The sequence below is a fragment of the Mytilus trossulus genome, chromosome 1 (genome assembly GCF_036588685.1).
Source record: "Mytilus trossulus isolate FHL-02 chromosome 1, PNRI_Mtr1.1.1.hap1, whole genome shotgun sequence".
NCBI classification, from domain to species: Eukaryota; Metazoa; Mollusca; class Bivalvia; order Mytilida; family Mytilidae; genus Mytilus; species Mytilus trossulus.
This window is the reverse complement of record NC_086373.1, coordinates 10,957,961-10,983,482: the sequence shown is the minus strand read 5'-3', so window position 1 is coordinate 10,983,482 and position 25,522 is coordinate 10,957,961. Positions and strand designations below refer to the sequence as shown.

The window sequence follows — 25,522 nt, the reverse complement described above, 5'->3', positions numbered from 1 at the left end:
TAACAACCCTGTGATTATGACCCGTGTATATAGCATATTAATCCTGAATACACCGTTTAGTGGTGCGCCTGTCAGATGCGGAACGTACAGATAAGGTAATCGGTAACAGGTGAATATACTATTGGTATCGGTATCGGACTCGATCCGGAACTTCTTAATTATTGGCAATATTAATTACGTGGAAAACAAAAGGGCCTGGAGTGGTGTAATTTTTAATCTACACCTTTGTACTATATTAGTTAAATATAAAGTCGAATTTTTTTATTCGTCGTTTTAACGTGATGGTCTTTTTGATTCTTTGATGGTCGTTTTAACGTGATGACGGCTGACACATTGGACCTCGTAATTTTAGTATTATAGATATATTTCATTTAGTTTGGAATTTCACTGTCTTCCCTTGTAGTGGCATATACCTTACATGTATCCAGCAATGTGTACGGGAAAACTAAGCTATGTAATCTGGGCATGGTTGTTCAACTACATAAGATTAATATTCCCAATTATGCTCATAAATATGATAGGTCCAATATAAAAAAAAAGAATATGTCATATGATTGCCAATGAGACAACTCTACACAAGAGACCAAATGACACAGACATTAACAACTATGCATGGTCACCGTACGGCCTTCATCAATGAGCAAAACATATACCGCATAGTCAGCTATAAAAGGCCCCGAAATCACAAATGTAAAACAATTCAAACGAGAAAACTAACGGCCGATAGTAAATTTACAAAAAGATGAACGAAAAACTAAAAAAATCAACAAACGACAACCACTGTCAAGGGGTTTCGGGAGAGAGTTCTCACTGATATCAGAAACTATATATTAGATTAGTTATAAGTTATCATATATTATGCCAATTTTGATGAATCAATATGTTGCAGATTATAAAGAGTACGATCCTTTATGTCCATCAAATTTTCTTTTAGCGTTTCTTTACTGTTTTTATAGCTATTCTGACCGGTTGTTATAGTTCAAATAGCCAAGGTTGTTGACTTTATTCAGTGATGTAGGAATGAAGTCATGTCGTCTTTTCGTAGCATTTCATCATTTAAGTCCAGTCAATACAACATACAAAGGATAACCTCAAAGTAAGTGTAACAGAAATTAATTTTGTAATATTTTAATTGCACATTATTGGTCTATCTTTAAAACTCGTTTGATAAAAAAAAAATTGTCACATAAACAAATGCAACGTAAGTTTGTATGGCAAGTGTTTATCTCAAATTACAGAGAAAAACCACCTTTTAACAAATATTAACTTTATTTAAGGAAACACGACAGTTATGTATAAACCTGTCTCTGGTGTGAATAATATATTTATTGATAATCCGCCTTGATTAGTGTTTGATATTTTTATTGTTGTAGAATGTTCAATATTCAGTCTTGCTCCAAATCAAAAATTACTTACTGTATTTTGAAGAGTTACAAATCTGTTATCAACAAAGTCGAATATTCTATCTAATGTATTCTATTAGGCAGATTTATTATCATTAAAAAGATTAATTTCAAAATCCGAGTCCTAACTATGCAATGGACAATATCGACAATCGCATGGATATTCAAAGATTATTACAGAATTCCTATATCAGCTACACCTTAAAAACATTCAAGACTTTCACAAACTTCCGATCAAGGTACTCGCTGTTCTTGTTAGCTGCATAACAATTATATTAATAGCTAAAATACTTTAGATGAAGGCTATAATACATATCAATAGGACATTCCTTCTTGAGTTTAAATTAGCGACCTTTAAATAGTTCAAGCACTCACTCCTCATTTAAACTGTATCATCAAAAACATATTATACCATTTCAATTCAAATAAAACAGGATTTACTAATTCCAACGAACTCAATTATTTTTGATAAATAACATAACATATCCTTAAGTTGAACTTCCTTATTTGCCTAATGGGTCTTAACTGTATACAAATATATATAATTTATAGATTTGAATAAATACTGAAGATATCGGCTTGTTTAACCTCGGTCAATCATTACATCCATACTCTTTTGATTACCACATTATTTACTAAAATGATCAAATTCATTAATAAATATCTACAATATACAATATTCGTCCATTATAGTTAGGTTGAAGGTTGGTACTATTAAAACATTTAAATTCGTTGCATTTGTTTGCACCTTTACTAAGTTAGGAACCTGTTGTTTAGTAGTTGGCGTTTGTTGATGTGATTCGTAACTGTTTCTAGTTTCTCGTTTATAAGTTGGTTTTCCCGTTTGGATGGTTTTACAATAGTAGTTTTTAGGCCCAATATAGCTTGCTGTTTGGTGTGAGCCAATGCTTAGTGTTGAAGACCGTACTTTGACCTATAATGGTTTTTCTTTTTAGAAATTGTGACTTGGATGGAGAATTGTTTCATTTGCCTTCGAACTACTTCTTAAATCTGTTACAGGAACATACATAGGAACATTTATATAAAGATAAGAAGATGTGGTATGAATGCGAACAAAACAGCTCTTTATCAAAGTTCAAATGAAGTAGTAGTAAGCAAGGATAGGCAACCGTACAGCTTTCAAAAAAATTATCTGAAGAATTCTGTAAACAGATAGTAACACGAAACTCGCGAACCCTGTTTCGTCACAAATACACATAAATGTTACATTTTCTACATTGCACGAATATGGGTTTTATCTTGAAATTCAACATATTGAGCTCTAATGTATAGTTTAGATTTGATTCTTCATATAAACCGTTGTTGAATAAAATGAACATGACTTAGACTCGGTCCGCAATGTCAAAGTCTTTTAAATCTACTTATAATAAGTTCGCATTCTGGGAGCTTTGATGACCTTTGTTCGTTCACATCTTCATTATCCGCTAGTGTTACATTACGTTAGAATATTCTTTTTGCACTGCGTTTGTAATTTCTTAAATGTTTGAGAGAATATGCACATGGCAAGGGATGTAGAAATACTTTTTTCTCAAACATACATTATTTCTTGGGATCTAAACATGTTTCAGCATGAACAATTTCGAAAGGTAATATTTCATTGTCCTAAGTTTATAAAACCCTAACACATCAGTTGGAACTATACTTTCAAAACTATTATGGATTTCATTAGTTACTACGCTAGAACATAGGCTAAACGAAAAGGAGTTGAACTGGACACTTTGTTATAATAGATCAAAACAATCAGGTCTCATAATTGGAAAAACTGTGTAAATGATCGACCAGAGTCCATTTTCAGAGAAACTGTAAAAAGTCTATCATCTCTTCATGATAAATGTGTTGTTATTCCTGCGGATTAACAGCTTTCAAATAATGTTATTTTCTGTATATAAATCGTACTAATACGATAGTCTTGTAAAATAATCAGGAATAACTCGGGTAATTACTCATACAAAAACATATCATTTGACGAGGATGATATTTTGACGAGTCATAATTCGATCGTGGATATAATGAAAATTACATTAAACAGCAAATCAGGGGAATTTCCGTGTTTGTGTTGGCTACCCAAGCATCAGAAAATTTCGTACAAAGACCGTTTTATTGCCGACTCATCTGCATTTTGTAAAAAGGAATTGTCAATTTGAATTACAAAAATTTGGTCCACAGTAAAAAGTAAAAAAAACCCAAATATCATCTCCGGGGAAAGTCTTCAATCAAATGGCAAAATCAACAGCTCAAACATCTAAAACGAATGGATAACAACTGTTATATTCTTCATTTGGTACATGCATTTTCTTATGAAGAAAATGGTGGATTAAACCTGGGTTTATAGCGCTAAACCTCTCATTTGGAATTTTGGATCCTCAATGCTCTTCAACTTTGTATTTATTTGGCTTTTTAACTATTTTGATCTGAGCGTCACTGATGAGTCTTATGTAGACGAAACGCGCGTCTGGCGTATAAAATTATAATCCTGGTACTTTTGATAACTATTGTATGACATTCGCATACAATTCTATTAAATTGACAACAATGTGAGAACAAAACAAACAAACAGTGAAATTGTTTCATGGCGTAGTTGTATTAACCGTACATGGATTCTAACAAATTTTAAAGAACTTGTGAGTGGATGTAATATTCGATGTTTCTCTAAAAGTTAAATATATCATAGCTTCCGATTTTCAACCCTGTATACCACCATTCCCCATGTAAACGTGAAAATTCGTATACAAAAAATAATCCAAAATTCTTTCAACTAAAAATAGTATCTTACACTGTACATGTATTGCTTTGGAATACCAAACTTCATTCCATTTCACCAATATAACAACTTCTTCTGAATATGGGATATACATTTAAAACTCATGAGTATTCAACAGCTTGCAGCTTTCACTCAGACTTAATATTACGTCATCAGTGTCTGAGCAGAAAGTTGATAAACAAAGACAACTGTTTACAGTTGTATACCGTTGTCCAATAGTCATAATCGAATTAAGCAGAGCCAAATCTGAGTAACAGACTAAAACCGACGGAAACACATCAATTCTGAGAGGAAAACAACAGAATAACATAAACAATGAACTTCAACAAAAACAAACACCAGCATACATAGAGAATCAGCATTGTGTCTTTTTGTGTCGGGATGTATAAGTACCCGGCCACGTCCACTTTCATTTTTGTCTATCTGATAAGTTAAGCCTTTTTCAACTGATTTTTTATAGTTCGTTCTGATGTTGTACTGTTATACCACTGTCCCAGGTTAGGGGGAGGGTTGGGATCCCGCTAACATGTTTAACCCCGCCACATTACTAGTATTTATGTATGTGCCTGTCCCAAGTCAGGAGCCTGTAATTCAGTGGTTGTCGTTTGTTTATGTGTTACATATTTGTTTTTCGTTCATTTTTTTTTTACATAAATAAGGCCGTTAGTTTTCTAACTTGAATTGTTTTACATTGTCTTATCGGGGCCTTTTATAGCTGACTATATATGCGGTATGGGCTTTGCTCATTATTGAAGGCCGTACGGTGACCTATAATTGTTAAAGTTTGTGTCATTTTGGTCTTTTGTAGATAGTTGTCTCATTGGCAATCATACCACATCTTCTTTTGTTTATATTATGTCAAGGAATGTCTCGTCCTCTATCTAATAAAGTTCATTTGAAGATACCAAAACCTCTGAATAAAAAGGAGAAGTATTATACAGGTTTTGATACCCTTTCTCTCAGTGTCTTTTGTAGTTGGCTTCTGAAATAACTTTTAAAAGTTAGTTATAACGGTATTAATCTTAAATGATAACTATGTTGATCTGAACCCGTGCTCGACATAACAATCAAAATAAGCTAATTGAACTTATATTGCAATTTATTTGTATATATATACAATATTAGGTCAATGCCATGAAAATATAAACTTTTTTGTATGAGGCTGAGAAACTGGGAAAGGGCGATCGAGGTTCTACCGAGCCCTTCCCCACTTTTGCCCCGAGTACAAAAAAGTTTATATTTTTATGACATTGACCTATAGCTAATATTGTTTTCATATTGCAACTTAAATTAATGCATATATAGCTTTTTAAATCGTAACACAAATGTCATCCCTTTATAATGGACCCCTGATTGTGGAGAAATTGTTCTATGATGAAATTGACATTATTCAAAATATAGATATGTTACTATATTTAGGAAATAAACAACAAGTTGCAGTATAAATTGCAATATCTGTCATTTTATATCATATTGTATGATGCATAAAGTGTGTTTCTTAAATTGGGTATGTACATACATTGTAAATATAACTGTTGCTTGTAAATGTCACCTGTTGAACCTTGATTGGGAAAACGAGGATTTGATCAGATTTGATTTATATATAAACAAAATTAGTGGGAGAAAAGGTTTCGGTTTCACAAAGGAAAAATACACTTATGAACAATCTGATAGTAACCAAACTTTACATTTGGGCAATACCTACATGTATCAGCTGCTTATACTGTTTTCAATATGTTATGGTTGCAGATGAATAACAGTGAAATAAGCAGTACCAATTCTACCATAAACATTACAAATTCAGAAGAACTGCTACGGACATTGAACGATAAGCTTGCCTTTCGATATCTACCGGTTATCATCTACATGTTTGTACTTATTTTTACTGGATTACTTGGGAATCTTCTTGTTATTATTGTGTATGTTCGAAAGAAAACGAAATCTTCACTCGACTTCTTTATTATTAATCTAGCGGCGTTGGATCTATTGACGGTTGTTATCGGTATGCCGACGGAAATTGCCGATCTTCGGTATCCTATTATGTTTAACGCACCTATTGCTTGCAAGGTACTACGAACAGTAGAATCGTTGTCTATAAATAGTTCAATAGTTACGTTAATGGCAGTAGCTATTGATAGACACAACCGAATATGTAGATATGGTAAACAAATGACAATACAAAATACAAAACGAATTTGCGTTATAGCTATTGCAGTGGGAATTATAACATGTTGGCCAGCAGCCATAGTTCTGGGGATGAAAACGAAAGATGTTGGAATTCCTAGTATTTCTGGGGTGGATTGTTCAACGGACGATTCAATGAAGGGTACAATATATCCCCTTCTTTACTATGGATTATTGTTCCTTTATTTTGTTGTCTGTGTTGTATTTTTCACAGTTATTTACACTAAAATCATTCTGTTTATTAGAAACCAAAGGAATAAAGGAAATATATCAAAACCTAACTTGATGAAAATAAATGAACCAAAGTCTTCGTCGGGCGAAACATCTTTTACAGATATTGAAAATGATCACGATTGTCACAAGGAAAGACAAAGACATAAAGTTCTTACAGACCGTGGTCATCAAAAGCTAGAAGAGAAGAAATCTACACATACTATTCGTGCTAAAACTTCTTTAATGCTTGGGATAGTAACCGTTGTATTAGTTCTCAGCTTTCTTCCTTTTCTTACTGTGATGGTACTTAGATATATCATCATAAATTTTGAGGATATTTTGTCTGAACCCGCAGACGTGTTTTATCAGTTCTGTTTAAAATCCTATTTCATCAATAATTCGGTGAATCCTATCATCTATAGTTTTTTTAATGTTCAGTTTAGAAGAGACGTTATGAAATTATTTTCAAAAATAACCACATGTTGTAGAACACAATCTTTTGATATTCAGCAATAAGTAAATAACACTAAAAGGTACGCCTCGAACTATTTGCTAGTCAGAGAGTTACCTGGTGCTTGATATGAATAATTTACCTGGAACTAATATCCTTACGTCGTAACTACAATCCCCGTCCCTTTGATGAATGTGACCTACCGAATTAGGCTATTAACCGTTTTTGTTATAATATGAGCAACACGACGGGTGTCACACGTGGACCAGGATCTGCTTATCCTTCCGGAACACCTGAGACCACCCCTAGTATTTGCCGTATACAGTGCAGGAAATGCTTACCCTTCCGGAGTGCCTTATTTCACTCCCGGTTTATAGTGGAATTCATGTTGTTTCTTATTTATTATTTATTGATGTCAATGTCCTTTAGTTTTGTGAGTCTTTGTTTACTTCTTGGTTTTGATTGTCATTGTCTTTGGTGGTGTTCGTGTTACTTATTCTTTGGTTTTCTATGTTGTGTCATGTACACTCCATACTTAAATATACGACAAAAAAGATGATTTTTATTCCCTATAGTTAATTTTCACATTTTGGTTGTGATGTTCCTTTGGCACCATCTTACGACTAGTTCGCTATACCCGTATCTGTTTTGAAGTTTTTGGTTTTAACGAACAGAATCTATGTAATACTGATAAATTATTAAGTCAGGAATTTTGTAAGAACAAATGATTTAAAAAACTTTACTAAATTCTTACATTGATATAAAGATATTGTTTTTAAGTTTGGTTGTACCTGGAGAAAACTTATTTAAAACGGGTAAGCACATCTTCATTTTTACGGAAATGCTGTGTACCGTGCCCTGAAATTTAGAAACGATATCCTGATAAACTTATCGATCCTTAAAATAAACTTAATCTTCAAGGTTACCATTTCAACACTGTTATTAGATCATTAAATATTGTTTTATTGGCAACAGTATTGATTTTGTTATCAGTAAGTCAACAGCTTACAAAGTACTATTGCTGTATACATATACAAAAAATCCTCGTCTAGTTGTAGTGTATAAGCATAAAAACGTACAAACGTAATTAATAAAGACCTGCTTGGTTGCCTTGTATTTAGCGTACAAAAGTATTAAAATTCTCGTCTGATTGCCTCGAGTGGTATTTAGCGTACTTAAATATTAAAAACTGATTGCAGAGAATTAGCGAACAAAAGATTTTAATATCACAACTAAACTGATTTTACAAACATGATAATTTTCTTCAGCAACATATCAAAGGACGAATGATGACTGGAAAACACAAATATAAAGACTGATATTCGACAAGGTACATAGTGGATTTAGGTTTAGGTTATATTGTTGTTAACTGTTGCTTTTTAGAAATGGAAGTCATTTGACAAATTAAGATATAAGGTAGCATCTTTTAGACTTGAGATACAAAAAATATTGCTGGAATTAAATTGAAGTCTTTGAATTGAATCTATCAAATTTGGTGAAACATTATGAATGCAATATACTGTTTAGACTATGTATTAATAGTAATCGAAGGTACCATGCTTACAATTTAATACGCCAGACGCCCGTTATGTCTTCATAAGACCCATCAGTGACGCTCAGATCTAAATAGTTATAAAGCCAATTAAAAACAAAGCTGAAGAGTATTGAGACAAATACGGCTAAGCTAATCTATATGCATGGAATGAGCAAATCCTGAAAACCTGTAATTTCATTTTGAAAAGTCGCTGAGAAGTTTTGACTTGTAATATCATGAATTATATTTGTTTTATCTTATCTTAACGTTAGATGTATATACAAGCTATGGTCTCTCATAAAAAGTAAAATCACAAACATACTGAACTCAGAGGAGATTCAAAACGGAAAGTCCGTAATCAAAAGGCAAAATCAAAAGCTCAAGCGCATCAAACGATTGGATAATAACCGTCATATATTCCTGACTTGGTACAGACATTCTCTTGTGTAGAAAATGGAGGATAACATCTGGTTTTATAAACCCGAATAGATTTGCTCATGTTTTAAAGTGTAACGTTACGATTGTATTTATATTCGTACATTGATATTTAAAAATTCAATCTATTCATGTTATATCTTACGGATTTCCATGTTACGCCCTGTTTGTTAAAATTCATAAACCACTTCACATTTTCATTGTTTTGTTCATGTGGTTTATCAGGAATCGTTAGCTGATAACACATTTTAATCATTATAAAGGCGAAATTTTGATCAAATTGTGTTAAGTTTTTTTTGTATTAAGAATTTTTATCAAAGATCAAACATCAAACATTAATCTGTATATTAAATCTATTGGTTATCAAAACGTCTTCATCCATAGAAAGGTACCTAGTCAATACATGTAGTTGCTAACATAAAGTTTTCAACAATAAACAAGTACCTATACAATACAACAAGGGGTTAACATAAAGTATTCTTCAATAAACAAGTTTCTAAATAATATGTCAAGCTCTAACCTTCTGGGTTAAAAAGAATTGAATAAAACAGAGACAGTCAACTTAGCTATTTTCACTTTCTTTACGAAAATTATCAAGCATCCACAATACATTTCTATATTTGTATTGCATTTGTGAGGAATGATGTATAAAAAATAAGACAACACTTTATTAATTACATACGTCCAACACTCTTTTCTGGATTTACTCTCATCAGGAACGCTCATAGCCGAAAATATGAAAGCCAGTGATGTACAAGAACCTAAACAAATTGAAGAGCTAAACTGTCCTCTACAAACTGTCTTTATTGGTTTCTGACGGGTAAACTTACAAAGCAACCATAGGCAAGTCTTTGATTCTCGTTTAAAAATTTTAGAACATTTTCTCTGAAAGTGCAAGTTGATATGTTTTGAAGACAAAATAAATATGTATTGGAGAATTTTTACAAACATTCCTAAATATTTTGCTGATCAGAAGTCAGATTGTCGGCAGATAGATGGCATTGTTGACAAATAGATTTCACTTTGCAACTTCTTTTCTCAAACGTACAAAATGCAATATGGCAGTTGCAAATCTCCCAATGAGATAAACATAAAAATGTAACCACCAAATCATTAAAACAGACGCAGTCTTAATGTCCAATTTCATTTTCATCGAACATACATTCTATATTCATCTCTTAAATTGTTATACGTGTATATTTTCATAGTTAAACCACGTAGAACATGCAATAATGTAGATAATGTTTTCTACAAATCTCCCAATTAGATGTTTTTTAAATGTAACCACCAAATCAGTTCTTATGTCAAATTTCATTTGTCATTTTACAAAAATATATTAGTCCATAAGTATACTAACTGTAAAGTAGTAATTCAAAACAATTTTAGAGATCACCCTCCGGTTTGGTATGGAGTTCGTCTAGCACAGTCATTGGTTTTCTATGCCAAGTTTTGTGTACCGTCGCCTCTCTTAAACACTATGATATGCTGATTTTAAAGTTTATGTATATGTGTTTATATCTCCATATATTATATTACTTGGAGTGTTATTTATAAACTTTGCTTGATTGTTATATATGATTTGAATAAAGTACAAGCTGCCTTGATTGTGAATCTGTTATTGGTTTTTTTTCTTCTTCTTTTTGTCGTTGACTTGCTGTCTTATTGACGTATATCACAGTTCCATATAATTTATATATAGAAGAGGGACGAAAGATATCAAAGGGACAGTCAAACTCATAAATCGAAAATAAACTGACAACGCCATGGCCAAAAATGAAAAAGACAAACAGACAACAATAGAACACCCAACATAGAAAACTAAAGGATAATCAACACTAACCCCATCAAAATATAACAGTAACAGTTAATTTTCGTCAAATTGTTTAAATCAATAAATGCGTATTTAGATATTTACTTCCTGATATATAAAAAACAAGGTTATTTCATATTTTAAACGAAAAAAGATACTGAATGGAAAAAGATAATAAAAAAATAAGAAGGAAGCGACCTACCAGACACTTATATCCAATAACACGTATCAATGTTTATCAGGATGTGCTGAAGTAGGTGTATACATAATTTATATAAGTCAGTGGAAGGAAACGTTTCGGTTTAACAACGGAAAGATGCACTTATGGTCTATCAGATATGTTATGTAACCTTACATGTAGAAGTGCTTGTGGTATAGGTGATATCATTACATGAATCATTGGTACATAGTTGAAATCTATCCAATATGTCTTGGTCGCAGGTAAATAGTAGTGAAATAAGCAGCACCAATTCTACCATAAACATCACGAATTCAGAAGAACTGTTACGGACATTGAACGATAAACTTGCCTTACGATATCTTCCGGTCATCATCTACATGTTCTTACTGATATTTACTGGATTATTTGGGAATATTCTCGTCATTATTGTGTATGTTCGAAAGAGAATAAATTCGTCACTCCATTACTTTATAATTAACCTAGCAGTGCTTGATCTTTTGACGGTGGTCATCGGAATGCCGACGGAGATCGCCGATCTCCGATACTCGATAATGTTTTACGCACCGGCTGCTTGCAAGGCACTACGAACAGTAGAATCGTTGTCAACAATGGGTTCAATAGTCACGTTAATGGCAGTCGCTATAGATAGATACAACCGGATATGTAAATACGGTAAACAAATGACAACAGAGAAGGCAAAACGAATTTGCATTATAGCTATTGTAATAGGAATTGTGACATGTTGGCCGGCAGGCATTGTTTTTGGAAAGAAAACTAAAGATGTTGGAATTCCTGGTATTTCTGGGGTGGATTGTTCTACGGACGATTCCATGAAGGGTACAAAGTATCCTCTTGTTTACTATGGATTATTATTTCTTTATTTTGTTGTCTGTGTTGTGTTTTTTACAATAATATACACTAAAATCGTTTTATTTATTAGAAAACAAAAGAAGAAAGGAAATATATCAGAAATTCTCTACCGAAAGAAAACAAAGGAACCAACGTCTCTCTCAGGGGAAACTTCTTTCTCGGATATTGAAAAGGGCCAAACTAATGACAAAGACAAACAAAAACATAAACATCAAGCAAGCTGTGTTCATCAAAAGTTAGAAGAGAAGAAATCACCACACAAAATACAGGCATCTAAAACTACTTTGATGCTAGGGATTGTAACCGTGGTATTTGTGCTCAGCTTTCTTCCATTTCTAACAGTAATGGTTATAAGAAATATAGTGAAAAATTTCGAGGAAATGTTGTCTGAATCCGCAGAAGTGTTCTACAAATTCTGTTTAAAATCATATTTTATCAATAATTCAGTGAATCCAATCATTTATAGTTTTATGAATGTTCAGTTTAGAAGAGACGTAAGGAAACTATTTTCTAAATAAACACGATAATGTGAATCTAAATCGAATAATGTTCAGTAAAAGGTACATATATTATAAAGGTAGAGCCTCTGAGGTATTCATATAATTGCCTGCAAGAGATTGCTTTGCTTATACTATGCGATAGTTTATTACTAATCATCATTCTAACACCGACATAGTTCCATTATACAATTTGTTATCGAAATACTACCACAATTTTATATTAAATAGTATTCATTGTTATAAATAAATGTTGTATCAGTATTACATACCTAATCTTATATTTGATCCTAATTATATCCTATTTTAGGCAAAGTTTTGGAAATTCAAATCTGACGTCACTTTGTGCGTTGATCTCTTCGGCTAACTCGGCTGTGACTTTTTATGTGCTGGTTTATATTGTTTTATGTATTCGTCGAATTTATTCTATAGTTAGTCACCTTTCGGTGTTATATATCATGTATAGCTATTAGTGCGGTGACCGAAGGCAGATTTTTTCGAGTTTAATCTCCCCACCGAACACACACCTATATAATATATCGTTGGAAAGAGAAAATCGTGATCTATAATAATATGCCTGTCGTCAGGACCTGCTATGGTCACATATTTTTCAAATTTAGGTCAAAGGTCATATGTAAAAATCTGTGAAAATTTAGGAGGGTTTCAATTTTGACATTTTTTTTCTATTTCTAAACTGTACCAAAATACAAATGATACTGTTTTGGCTTTAGTAATGTTTGTTATTATACATAAACCTAAATCATTAAGATTTTTCAAAAATATTACTAAAATGACGTTTAATAAACAAAACTTCAAAAATCAAGTTTTCAACCTATAAAATGTTTTGAGCACCTTAACCTTATGAGAAAATTCAATTTCAGGTAAAACATTAAGTGTCATGCAAGACAATACTTTAAAATTATTTTTTAAACTATCATATTGGGTGAGGTATCGAACCAAAGCAATAGAACTCTACAGTCAAATATGACCTCAAATTGAATTTGCGGATACTTTAGGTTGTTTCTAGACTACTCATTGCTTTTGGGTTTTTTCATAATTATTACTGCTTCCATAGTATTATCTGTTGTTGTGTATTTTACTCTGGTTAATATCTATTAAATTAAAGGTTTTGTACCTATATCCCCCCTTTTTTTGCCCTTGCAACGTACCACAAACTTCAAAAGTATTCCATATGAGAAAAAGAAGATGTGATATGATTGCAAATGAGACAACTCTCCAAATGAGACATAAATTAACAATTATAGGTCCCGTACAGGCTTCAAAAATGAGTAAAAGTTATACTGCATAGTCTTCAATTCCCGAAATTAATAATGTAAAACAAACGAAAATTCTAACGGCCTGATTAATGTACAAAATAAATAAGTAAGAAACAAATATAGTATATAGAAACAAACGACAAACACTGCATTACCGTCTCGTGACTTGAAACAGACACATACAGAATGTGGCAGGGTTTGACTTTTTTACGGGCGCGCCAACATTCCCATAACCTGGGGCTGGGATGGTGTGTACCAGTGCAACAAGCTACCAAATCGACCGTTATATCCATCTTCTTCATTTTCATCAACCGTCACAAACCATTTTTAATATTTCTACACATTTCACTCATGGCCACAGGTCTGCACTTGAAAGGTGCTGCTCAAAGCAAACACATTATTTTGTTTTTCTTTACAAGTGCAGACAAGGTATTGTATGAAGTCCGAAGACATTTGTTCCTAAAAAAAAACACCAGCTTCAAAACATCCCTATCAATTCATCCAAGATTTAACAGATATCTAAAAGGGGGTTTAGGAAGGTGTGATGACATCCATATGCTTGTCTGCAAAGATGCTGGGGAAACATACACACTATCTTGAATTCGCTCAATTTCATGGATGGCAACACATTAGATAACGTCGCACTTCACTTTAAAAAAATCCATTGGCATTCGAAGTTTGAACAAGGTGTTTTGAACCAAACTCATGGTACATTTGTGAAGCCAATTCTAAATGAAAAGGAGTAAAAAAAATGACCACACAAACGATTGACTTAACAATTGATAAGCATTTACACAATTTCTCTGGTGCCATTTCCGGAGAATAGTCTTGGCTGTATGCAGTTTTATCGAGTAACCATAAAATGAATTGCAATAAATACAAAGGCATTGACTGTATAAAAGAAGTAAAAAAACAATTCATCCGAAGTTGGATATTCTTCTGTGGAGTTTCGATGTCTTTTCTAAGTATACTTGCAGCAGAATGAAATATCTGTCCGTTATTTGTATCTATTACAGTTGACATTGCGATTTTGAGGTCAGTTTTCAATTGACTATCAGCTGATATGGCATCTCAAACAGTTATTTTGTTACTAAATATTATGACTTGTTATATTTGCCTTGAACTTGTTGAAGTTGTTTGACAGTTGTATTTCTATAGAAATCAATGAGTTTCGACTGCATTTTTTAAGTAGAATATTTTATATTAGGATCAGCCGGAAGGATATTTATCAAGTAACGGTGTCATGAGGAATGATCATTAAATCATTATCAATAGCCAAAACAAAAGTATTAAAAGCAGTATCGTGATCTGAGATATCTGCTTCCACGAGTTTGGATTTTTTTTCTCGTTTTTTGCAAATTATTTGCAATGCAAACAAAATGACAGAGTGCTTGAAGTTTAAAAGATGGACGGGAAACTATTTCAACTTTAACTTTGTCTGACACAGATAAAACATTCTTAATACGCTCATCTGATTCAAACTTGAGCAGTTTTTGATCTTTTGTAAAATGTTTTGTTCCAACAAAATACAAGCGTTCCAGTTGAACGACTGCATTATAGAACGCGTACAAATACCCGAAACTAAGGGACAACAGATAATTGTATGTCGTCATTGAATATCAGAGATAAGAAGCTTCCTTGCTCTAAAAAGGGAAACACATATGTTTACTTGTGTAACTTTTGTAGCACGAACGATCATAATCTGCATGCACAGAGTTCTTCAAATTAACAGCTATCGCATAACATCTTTATGTTCACCTCATCCAATCTTTTATTCAATGCAGATACAAAAATCGAAGACTTCTCTTTACTGGTAAATTAACTCAAAATTTCAGTTGATTTTTTGGGGGACATATTATCAAAGCGCTGCATAAAATTTAACGATTTTTGTCTTTTCTTTGGACTTAATGGAGCAAGTTGCAACGGACTTGATATATCACGGAATATTTACTGAAACTATCCGTCAATTATTTCTATTTTACAATAAGACTTTTTTTATGTTTTATAAGAAAAATCATTGAATATAAACATATACAAACAACGTATGTGGCATATATCAGTGCACTTTAAAAAAAAATTATGTGAATATAATAGCGAAAAAGGTAGTAATTTCATATATCAGTTGAGAGCAAATTATTGACTAATACACAAAATGTGACGGAAGGTAAGTGATTGAGTTCCGTGTTGAAATTGAAGTTTTTAATTCATTCTTTTTCCATTGATTTCTTAAGGTTTTTTTTCATATTTTGGTTCCGAAATTTTAATCACTTATTAGTTTTATGAAATACTATATGCTTAAAATATAATGGGATAATCTTTATTACTACTATGAAGAAGAAACTAAAGTTTGTGTCCAAATTTGCAATTAAAATTCCCACAATTTTAAACAGTCAAAACTTCGCAAATTTTATAGATAAGAAGAAAATAAAGTACTGAATAGAATATTTGACACATAAAAATAGCTTCAGGAAAAACTATTTCAATTAGATGTAGGCAAACATACACAATTTTTCATTTTGAAAAAGGAGGGTTGAAACTCTCCAATATACTATTAGTCATTAAAACGACTTTTTAGAAAAAATGTGACCATACGAAATTCTGACGACAGGGCAGAAACGAAAGAAGAAATATTTGTCTTTAAGTTAAGACCATTTTTAGCCGTGTGTTATTTGGGGAGATTAAACTCGCAATCTAGACGACTTTTTACACTTCTGTCACCGCACTATATTATATAGTCAGTTTTATAAATTTACTGTTTGCACAATTATGAATTATTCTAAATAATAAGGATGTTCTTATACCGGGCAGAAAACCTAAGCCGTATTGGGCACAGCTTTTTTGAGATTTTTGGTCCTCAGTGATCTTTAACTTTGTACTTCTTTTGGGTTTCGAACTTTCTTTATCTAAACGTCACTGGTAAGTGGACGAAACGCGCGTCTGGCGTATTAAATTATAAATCTGGTGCCTTTTGATAGCTATTATACGTGTGTTTTTCTGTCCTATATGATCTCCTATTAATTTGTATTGTAGTCCTGTAATGTAATGTTGTCATTTTAATGGTAAAGTTAACATTACCATAAAAGCAGGAGGTTTATCTAGCCACAAAACCAGGTTCAACCCACCATTTTTTCTTGTCATGTCCTGTACCAAGTCAGGAAAATGGCCATTTGATATTATATTTTGATATTGAGAATGGAAATGGGAAATGTGTCAAAAAAAGAACAAACCGACAATAGAAAAAACAACAGCAGAAGTTCATGAACAGGTCTTCAATGTAGCGAGAAATTCCCGCATCCGGAGTCGTCCTTCAGCTGGCCCCTAAACCAATATATACTAGTTCAGTGATATAGTTCGTTTCTGAGCGTGTTGCATTTCAGTGTTGTGTTCCTGTTGTGTCGTGGTTCTCCTCTTATAGTTGATGTGTTTCCCTTAGATTTAGTTTGTAACCCGGATTTGTTTTTTCTTAATCGATTTATGAATTTCAAACAGCGGTATACTACTGTTGCCTATATCTACTCCCAAAATTTGTGATTTAAAAACAAAAGTTATAAGCTATATAGATTCCGACGATAAAGAGAATGATTTATAAAAATGGCATAAGAAAAATACCGTACAGTTATTTTTTCAATTGTAAAATTGACAAGTATAATTTCTAAAACAATTTATGAAGGTTGACGACAATTTAACTGATGATATTTCCCCAGTTAATTAACAAATTTCGTCTGTTTGCCGTGGTTTTTTTTTTAGCGTACACTGTGTCTAAACCACACCGGCAAAACTTGCTCGGACTCGATGGTATCTAACATCCGGCACAATGACGGGACACCAAATAGACAAAAGAAAGGTAGGTTTCTCCTTATTTTTTTCATTTTTTTTATGATATCGAAGAATATATATACATATACAACTATTTTCTATTGTGAGATGCAATATTTTCTACAACCGTTCTGTATTAACGGAGAAATAAGTCAAAATGCATGTCAAAATGACGAATTGAGTGAACCTTGCCTCGAAATTGTTTAATTTCTCGTTAAATTGTTCACATTGTACGGAAAGAAAGGTACGGAAAGATAGATATTGACACGGAGATTGCAAATTTAGTTATTATGAGCATCTCAATAATTGTAACTATGTGTATGGAACGAAAGAAATGGGTCATGTCAAATTAAAATTAACCGGTTTCGTCAATGTTGTTACTATACAATCACCCGGTTTCGTCTATATATATCACTCGGGTTGTTTTTTTTAACAAACAATTTATGAAAAGCAACTTTGGCACGGATCTGAACATTGTCTTTCGAGAATTTAAATATGTATTTATTGTATAGTAAACTTGTCGATTTAAAATCTATTTTAAACGGGCACTTTTGGACATACTTAATTATGATAATACACATTTTCCTAATGAAAGGTGTATCCCTTATTTCACTTAACTTCAAACTAATTTTAAATGGAATATAAATACTCAATAGCAAACACTGGTATCTAATTATTTTGTAACACTATTGTATTTTCTTTGTTTATAATAGTAGTATGTAAAGATGAAAAATAAAAGTATGTATTTTGATTGTGCCATAATTTTAATTTACTGTACAATATTATATACACTATGTATTCAATCATTGACGAAAAGTCCCAAACTGACTATAGTCTATACTGTTCTGCACAAATTAATCATGCATGCAGTCCTGCCAGATTTTCTGGTACTATATATACTGTGTTACTTGCGCACTAAAGCGAGTTTTCACACTTAAGCATCCATAACATAGCAGTGAGATTTGTAACTTTCTCCCCGTTTCTGGTAAGGACATTTATTTTCCTAGGCATGTTTTTCACATTATTTTTACAGTTCAAATTCATTTTTTTGACAGTTCGAATTCAATTGAAACTTCAAGATAACTTTCGAAAACAATATCTGACAGTTTTGTATTTTCAATGTGAATAAAAGTTGGTTTGCAAAACATGACCGTCATTTATATCTAGGTCTTATTTAGGAGAAGTGACGTTAACCACTTATCCCATACACATTGACAATGAGACAACTTTCATTTAGACACACAAATTATGTTGAATTAATCAAGTTTAGGTCAGCGTATGCCTTAAAAAATGAGAAAAACACACAAACTGCATGAAAGCAAGCTATCACAGGGCCCTAAATTATAAATGTAAAACAATTCAAACAAGAATAATCCCGCTGCAAATGTTTGCACCTGTCCTAAGTCAGGAATCTGATGTACAGTAGTTGTCATTTGTTTATGTAATATATACGTGTTTCTCGTTTCTCGTTTTGTTTATATAGATTAGACCGTTGGTTTTCCCGTTTGAATGGTTTTACACTAGTAATTTTGGGGCCCTTTATAGCTTGTTGTTCGGTGTGAGCCAAGGCTCCGTGTTGAAGGCCGTACTTTAACCTATAATGGTTTAATTTTTAAATTGTTATTTGGATGGAGAGTTGTCTCATTGGCACTCACACCACATCTTCCTATATCTAAGAAAACTACCTGCCTATTTTATGTTCAAAACGCATATGGTATAAAGCAACCGAAGACAACCATGGAATTACAAGCGTGTGACTCGGGAATGGACTGAGTCAAAATGTTGTTGCTGACACAAACAGTACAACAAAAGTACAAATAATAAAAAAAATGATGAATAAACCTTAACTCGTCCTATGACAGCGCCTGTATAGTAAATTCGCGAGTTGTGCCAAAACTTGTATCTCGCTTCATTGAAGACCCATTGTGGCCTTCGGCTGTTTTCTGCTCTATGTCGGGTTGTTGTCGCTTGGAATTTGTATGAACTTTTCATGTTGATAGACATTTTAAATAATCTGTTGCTTTTTTTTATTATTTCAGATGACAGAAAACGTTACAATTGAGGCATTATAGATGAGTCATTTTATAAACTTTTGAATGAAAAACTCATCAGCTGTTTCAACTGCAGTCAACAAGACCGATGATCAAATGTGTTTGTTTGCTGTTTTTGTGGGAAAAAATTAAAACAAAAAGTGGCCACAGACGTCATTAAATAAGTCACTCTGACACTGAGAAAAGGAGACATGAAGTCAAGATCTGTCACAAAACGTTTGCAGACAACGCCCACTATCTTGGCCACATGAACACGCATATTGGACATAAACCTTTCAAGTGGGAAAAATATAATAAACAGTATACATACCAAGGTTCATACAAGAGGCACTTGAAAGTGTGTAACACTCTTAATGCTAAACGTTTCCAGTGTTCAATGTGCCCTAAGAGATTTGACAGGAAATATCTACTAACTGACCATGTGACAGGAAAGCACAAGAAAGGTGTAGCCCAATATCATTGCCAAGTATGCAACAAAGGCTTTCGATACAGATCTAGCAGGTCTAACCATACTAGAAAAAAACATCATTGAGGATGAACGATCTGTTAATGTAATTTTTTATGGCTCAGTTATATTTATAGATAACTCTTAAGGAAGCTACTAATTTATTTTAAGAATGAAAAAGGGGGATAGGGGAAAAAAATTGTCCTGCATTTATTTTCAGTTTTAATCTCTGTCCTGGTTTTTTTATGTTTTCACTTTATTCGGTCCTTTTTTAAGTAGTAGCTTATTCCCTTTTTACATAACTTGTTATCCTGCCATTTTCAATCTAAACTTTTGGCTTGCCTTTTAAGCAAATTGTACCCCCTAAAATCAAATGGTAGCTCCCTTATACTTTTAACCATGTACTTTATTATTTCTACAAATGTTTTTTCTACATATGTTACTACGCAAAACATTTTTTTTTTCTACAATTGTTTTTTTTTACATTTCTTACAATATTTTAATTCGGTATACACTTTATAAGATAAATCTAGATGACGTATAGGTTGCACGCCCCGACCCCACCTTTGGTTGCCAAACCTATATTGATTCCTGTATTTAACTATTTTGTAAAGCAAAAAATAATTAAAATATTGTTCGACTCGCTACGCTCGGCGGTATGTAAAAGTTGTTCGAAATACGCCCACTTTGAAATAAACTGAATCCGTCTGTCCGTATATATTGTCAAAATATATTGACCAACGTCAGTCTGCGATCATCATAACACAATGGCGACAATACAGACTCGTTTTTTTTTTAATAATGTTAACAAAACAATTATTATTGAATTTTATCGATGACCTGAGACTATTATACTAATTTGTAGATAGCATTATAGTTACAATTAGTGATAAATAAATTTTATTTTAATGCATGGTAGTTGTAATTCTACATTTATTTTCTATGTCGATTATGCATGCATATACATTTGTCTTATTATCAACGTTTATCTTTAAGAAGATTTATTTTTAACGATGGTAGAAAAGATTACACACATGGAATGCTTAGATTACTTATAAAGGTATCCATTCTTTTGTGCGAGAAAATCACATATCAATTGTGTGTTTCGATTTTTAAGACCGTAAACTTTGATTTCAAGTTTAAACATGTTCAACATATTTTCCCATAACTCATATAGGAAACGCATATTTAGAGAGCTTTAATCTCAATATGCTGTTAAAAAATTTCGGAAGGCAAAGTAAAATTAAAATATATTTGTGTTCTATAAGAGTAGGAATTTGCTTATTATTTATTTTAATCTGAGAATCATATAAATAATTAAGCCGCTGTCCGGTGGACGAACTTGTTTTCGAACGACCCACACAACTCCTTTTGAACGCTGAAGTTAAATAATCAATTATAATGTAATGCCATTATGATTTTTTTATTTGACCAAACCGGGTTATGCATTTTGAAATCTATGACGAAACCGGGTTGTATACATTGACGAAACCGGCCAGTTCTATTTTGACATGGCCCATTTCTTTCGTTCCATACACATAGTTACAATTATTGAGATGCTCATAATAACTAAATTTGCAATCTCCGTGTCAATATCTGTCTTCCCGTACCTTTCTTTCCGTACAATGTGAACAATTTAACGAGAAATTAAACAATTTCGAGGCAAGGTTCACTCAATTCGTCATTTTGACATGCATTTTGACTTATTTCTCCGTTAATAGAGAACGGTTGTAGAAAATATTGCATCTCACAATAGAAAATAGTTGTATATGTATATAATTACGATACTGTTGTCAAGTCATTAAAGATTGCATATTTTGGTGTTAATATTGAGTCACTGATAAGGTCTTTGCGTCGGAACTAAACACATTTATTCTAAAAACAGTTGTTGGCATGACACGGGTTATGTTCTTCTCATATATGTTATGATGTAATGATACTAAACCCCTAACGGGAAGGATTGTGCCTGATGTTCATATGATGAAATCATAATCTTTCAGTCAGTTTAATTGAAGTCTGGAGCTGGCATGTCAGTTAACTGCAAGTAGTCTGTTGTTATTTATGTATCATTGTCATTTTGTTTATTTTCTTTGGTTACATCTTCTGACATCAGACTTGGACTTCTCTTGAACTGAATTTTAATGTGCGTATTGTTATGCGTTTACTTTTCTACATTGGTTAGATGTATAGGGGGAGGGTTGAGATCTCACAAACATGTTTAACCCCGCCGCATTTTTGCGCCTGTCACAAGTTAGGAGCCTCTGGCCTTTGTTAGTCTTGTATTATTTTAATTTTATTTTCTTGTGTACAATTTGGAAATTAGTATGGCGTTCATTATCACTGAACTAGTATATATTTGTTTAGGAGCCAGCTGAAAGACGCCTCCGTGTGCGAGAATTTCTCGCTACATTGAAGACCTGTTGATGACCTTCTGCTGTTGTTTTTTTATTTGGTCGAGTTGTTGTCTCTTTGACACATTCCCCATTTCCATTCTCAATTTTACTTTCTTCGATATCATAAAAAAAATGAAAAAATAAGGAGAAACCTACCTTTCTTTTGTCTATTGGTGTCCCGTCATTGTGCCGGATGATAGATACCATCGAGTCCGAGCAAATTTTGCCGGTGTGGTTTAGACACAGTTAAGTATAATGAATCATATCAAGTCCAAAATCTGTAATGGTTTTGATACCAATATTAATAAATAGAAAAGTAGCATTAGCTCATCTTGTCTGGGTGTTGTATGTAGAAACCTATTCTAAACTATTGACACCTTTTTAAGGTAGTGTACTTAATTCTCAATTGTATTACTTAATTTAGATGCAGGGTGCAATGGTGAAAGATAAAACATGTTCACTGGAAGATAGATAGTGGTTAAATGTTTAGATATTGTTGACTTTCATGTGATGTTTCATTGTTTTGTATATTATTTTGTAAGACAAAGTCTCATACTGAATTTTTATACAAATGCATGGTCAGAAAAGATGTATCCATTATCATTACTTTCAACAATTCAGATTTTTTTTCACTCATGCCAGATCATCATTATTCGCCAAGAACACAGTGTTATATTAAATATCACTGCAATGAGTTGCACTGAAGAGAGCACATTTAATTATAACGAATTTGTAAAGAATTTAGTTTACAATTTTATTCTATTGTTTCATTATTAAGAAAAAACAAAATTGTTGATTTAAAACTCATTAAGTATTATATATTGGTCTTGATAACACATGGGATCATTATAACATAAAATCAGCAGTTCTAAATGTTTCACTTTTAGGATGCAATGAATAAGGCGCATTTACTCGGATTTGGGAACTAGTACAACATAAATGTTGAAAAAGAGGGACGAAAGATACCAAAGGGACAGTCAAACTCATAAAACTAAAATAAACTGACAATGGCATGGTTAAAAATGAAAAAGATGAAGTGATATTGAAATGATATAAGGCATAATTATTGTCTTAAAAAATATGATTATACCTATAAGTTGTATATGTGACATAATAATTTTAGCCCTTTGTTAAAAAAGAATCCTTAATGCAAAAGGGATTATTTATTATTATTTTACAATTTCCTTCAGTAATTTTACGGAAGGCACCAAGAGTTGGTTTTTCGTAACGAAATATCTGCTATAGATGACGAAAGATATATTCCAATTGTTGTTACACAGCCCCACCATTTTTACATGGAATATGTTTTATCGAATTAACTTATAACAGAATTATCACTAACACGAGCAACACGACGGATAGCACATGTGTAACAGAAACTTCTTATTCTTCTAGAGCACCTTGTTTCTCTGTTGTTTTTTGTATACTGTAGTTTGTCTTATAGTCATTTTGTTTGCCTTGACATTGTCAACTTATTGTCGATATATGAGTTTGAATGTTACTTTGTTATCATCCTCCTCTATTCTAGTACCGATATTCTTATGCGTTTGTTTAAGATGGCGGTTATGATAGTACATAGGTTCCAGACACACATTTTTAATCCGCGATTAATGTTGATAAGTTGGCATATGGTTCTTGCTGCAATGATGTAATGAAGGTTTCTGACAATGGATCTTATTACTAAAAAATAGCCGTCAAAGACATTATAGTTTCAAATTGTACAATTGTAATGACCATCAAAAATAAGACAAATGTGTAAAGAACCCGGTAAGCGAGACAGGCTAACAATAGCCTCTGGTTGCGTTTTTGTTAGTCATTTAAACTTTTTACAAAGTATTGTGCTTGGTTTAAACAAAAAAGGCAAAGAGGGAATACATACTTACAATTCGAACAGAGAACGACAAATTCAGTGCAGAAAATAGGCGACGAAAGGATACCAACAGTCTATTTAATTCTACATCAAGTTTATCTTTCACAGCTTATCTCTCTACTAATTATATTACTGTCAAAGCACTTAAAAAACTAGGTTGATCAATATGTATAATGTAAATTAATTACATTAAAACTTTGATTGCAAATTGGTTGAATATTTATCTTCCGATCATTGCATATATGTTTTCACAATTGTGCTACATTACAAGCAAATATTGATTCAATCATTAGAGAAAAATGCCATATATGGCTCTGGCACTAAAATATAATGGCTGAGTGTATAAAGGTTCTGTTAATATTTCAATATACCATTAGAACAAGTCTGTGTCACACAGAACTGTCAAAAACAGATGTAATTACGAATGTCATCGCATTACCATGATTGAGACTGAAGAGAAGCTCGGGCAATACGACACGATTTTCCAATTAACGATACACACTAAATAAGGTAAGTTCTAACTTTGTCATGCTGATTCAAAGATTGTTCGTTGCATTATGGCTTATACCATTTTTTTTTAAATTTTCATCTTTGTGTCATACATGACAAAGTATTTATATTCATATTGTGCTAAGAACTTATAAGCTCAAAATAAAATCTGCTGATTTTAAATGGTTTATTCTTATCAAATCTGATTTTGAACGGTGGTTCTTATCCGATGTATGTGTATATTTGAGCAAACATTGTTTTCGAATTCGGAACCTGATTGTTTCTAAAAGGTAAACTGGTCAATGCATGTTGCCCAGTAAGAACCTATCAAAATAATGTTTAATAAGCCAGTATCGCAATCGCGATCGAAATTTGATATAAAAGAAAAAAATATTCGAAACGAATTTCCGGACTGAAAGAAGCAAGATACGTATTTAATGTCATGCACATTAGAACAATTGGTTACATTTATAAATCGAAAATGCTTTATAATAATATAACGTAAATTTCTTTGATGAGTTTCTTCGTTGATTGCATATTTATGTTACATTAACTGATATTTTAACTTAACCTGTTTAACCACAAAATGAACGTTAACTCTTGCACCAACAGCAAACAATAATATGAACAAAATGTGTCAAAATAGAAAAAAGGATACGAAGTGCCATCGAATCATATAAAAACTACTATATCATAAATCACCATAGGTATAACACATATGTTTTGCAAGAGTTGATAGTTTATTTACTATATTCCTCAGGGATTGATTACTTTAGCTGTATTTGGCAACACTTTTATGAATTTTTTGTCCTCAATGCTCT

At 32.4% G+C, this 25,522-nt stretch overlaps 3 protein-coding genes across 3 annotated transcripts in view; all 3 read left to right on the top strand.

The window, feature by feature from the left end:
- The first annotated feature begins 5,759 nt into the window (after positions 1 to 5,759).
- Positions 5,760 to 7,946, top strand: LOC134706675 (orexin receptor type 2-like). The gene has a single exon (XM_063565822.1). It carries the CDS (start codon positions 5,920 to 5,922, stop codon positions 7,096 to 7,098), a length of 1,179 nt encoding a protein of 392 aa, XP_063421892.1. The 5' UTR covers positions 5,760 to 5,919; the 3' UTR covers positions 7,099 to 7,946.
- A 3,146-nt stretch (positions 7,947 to 11,092) lies between these two features.
- Positions 11,093 to 12,253, top strand: LOC134715066 (dopamine D2-like receptor). The gene is made up of 2 exons (XM_063576942.1): positions 11,093 to 11,830; positions 11,934 to 12,253. The coding sequence occupies exons 1-2, from the start codon at positions 11,239 to 11,241 to the stop codon at positions 12,101 to 12,103; spliced, it is 762 nt and encodes a 253-aa protein (XP_063433012.1). The 5' UTR covers positions 11,093 to 11,238; the 3' UTR covers positions 12,104 to 12,253.
- Positions 12,254 to 24,550: 12,297 nt separating this feature from the next.
- LOC134706665 (neuropeptide S receptor-like) overlaps positions 24,551 to 25,522 on the top strand; it is a 52,778-nt gene continuing 51,806 nt past the window's right edge. The window contains exon 1 of the mRNA XM_063565808.1: positions 24,551 to 24,722. The gene's annotated coding sequence lies outside the window, so the exon portion shown is untranslated. The remainder of the gene's footprint in view (positions 24,723 to 25,522) is intronic.

Excerpts from the sequence above, each read along its gene's own strand:
- LOC134706675 (XM_063565822.1), top strand. The coding sequence starts at position 5,920 with ATGTTATGGTTGCAGATGAATAACAGTGAAATAAGCAGTACCAATTCT.
- LOC134715066 (XM_063576942.1), top strand. The coding sequence starts at position 11,239 with ATGTCTTGGTCGCAGGTAAATAGTAGTGAAATAAGCAGCACCAATTCT. Across the intron at positions 11,831-11,933 it reads TACGGACGATTCCATGAAGG|AAAACAAAAGAAGAAAGGAA; the intron begins GTACAAAGTATC and ends TTTATTTATTAG.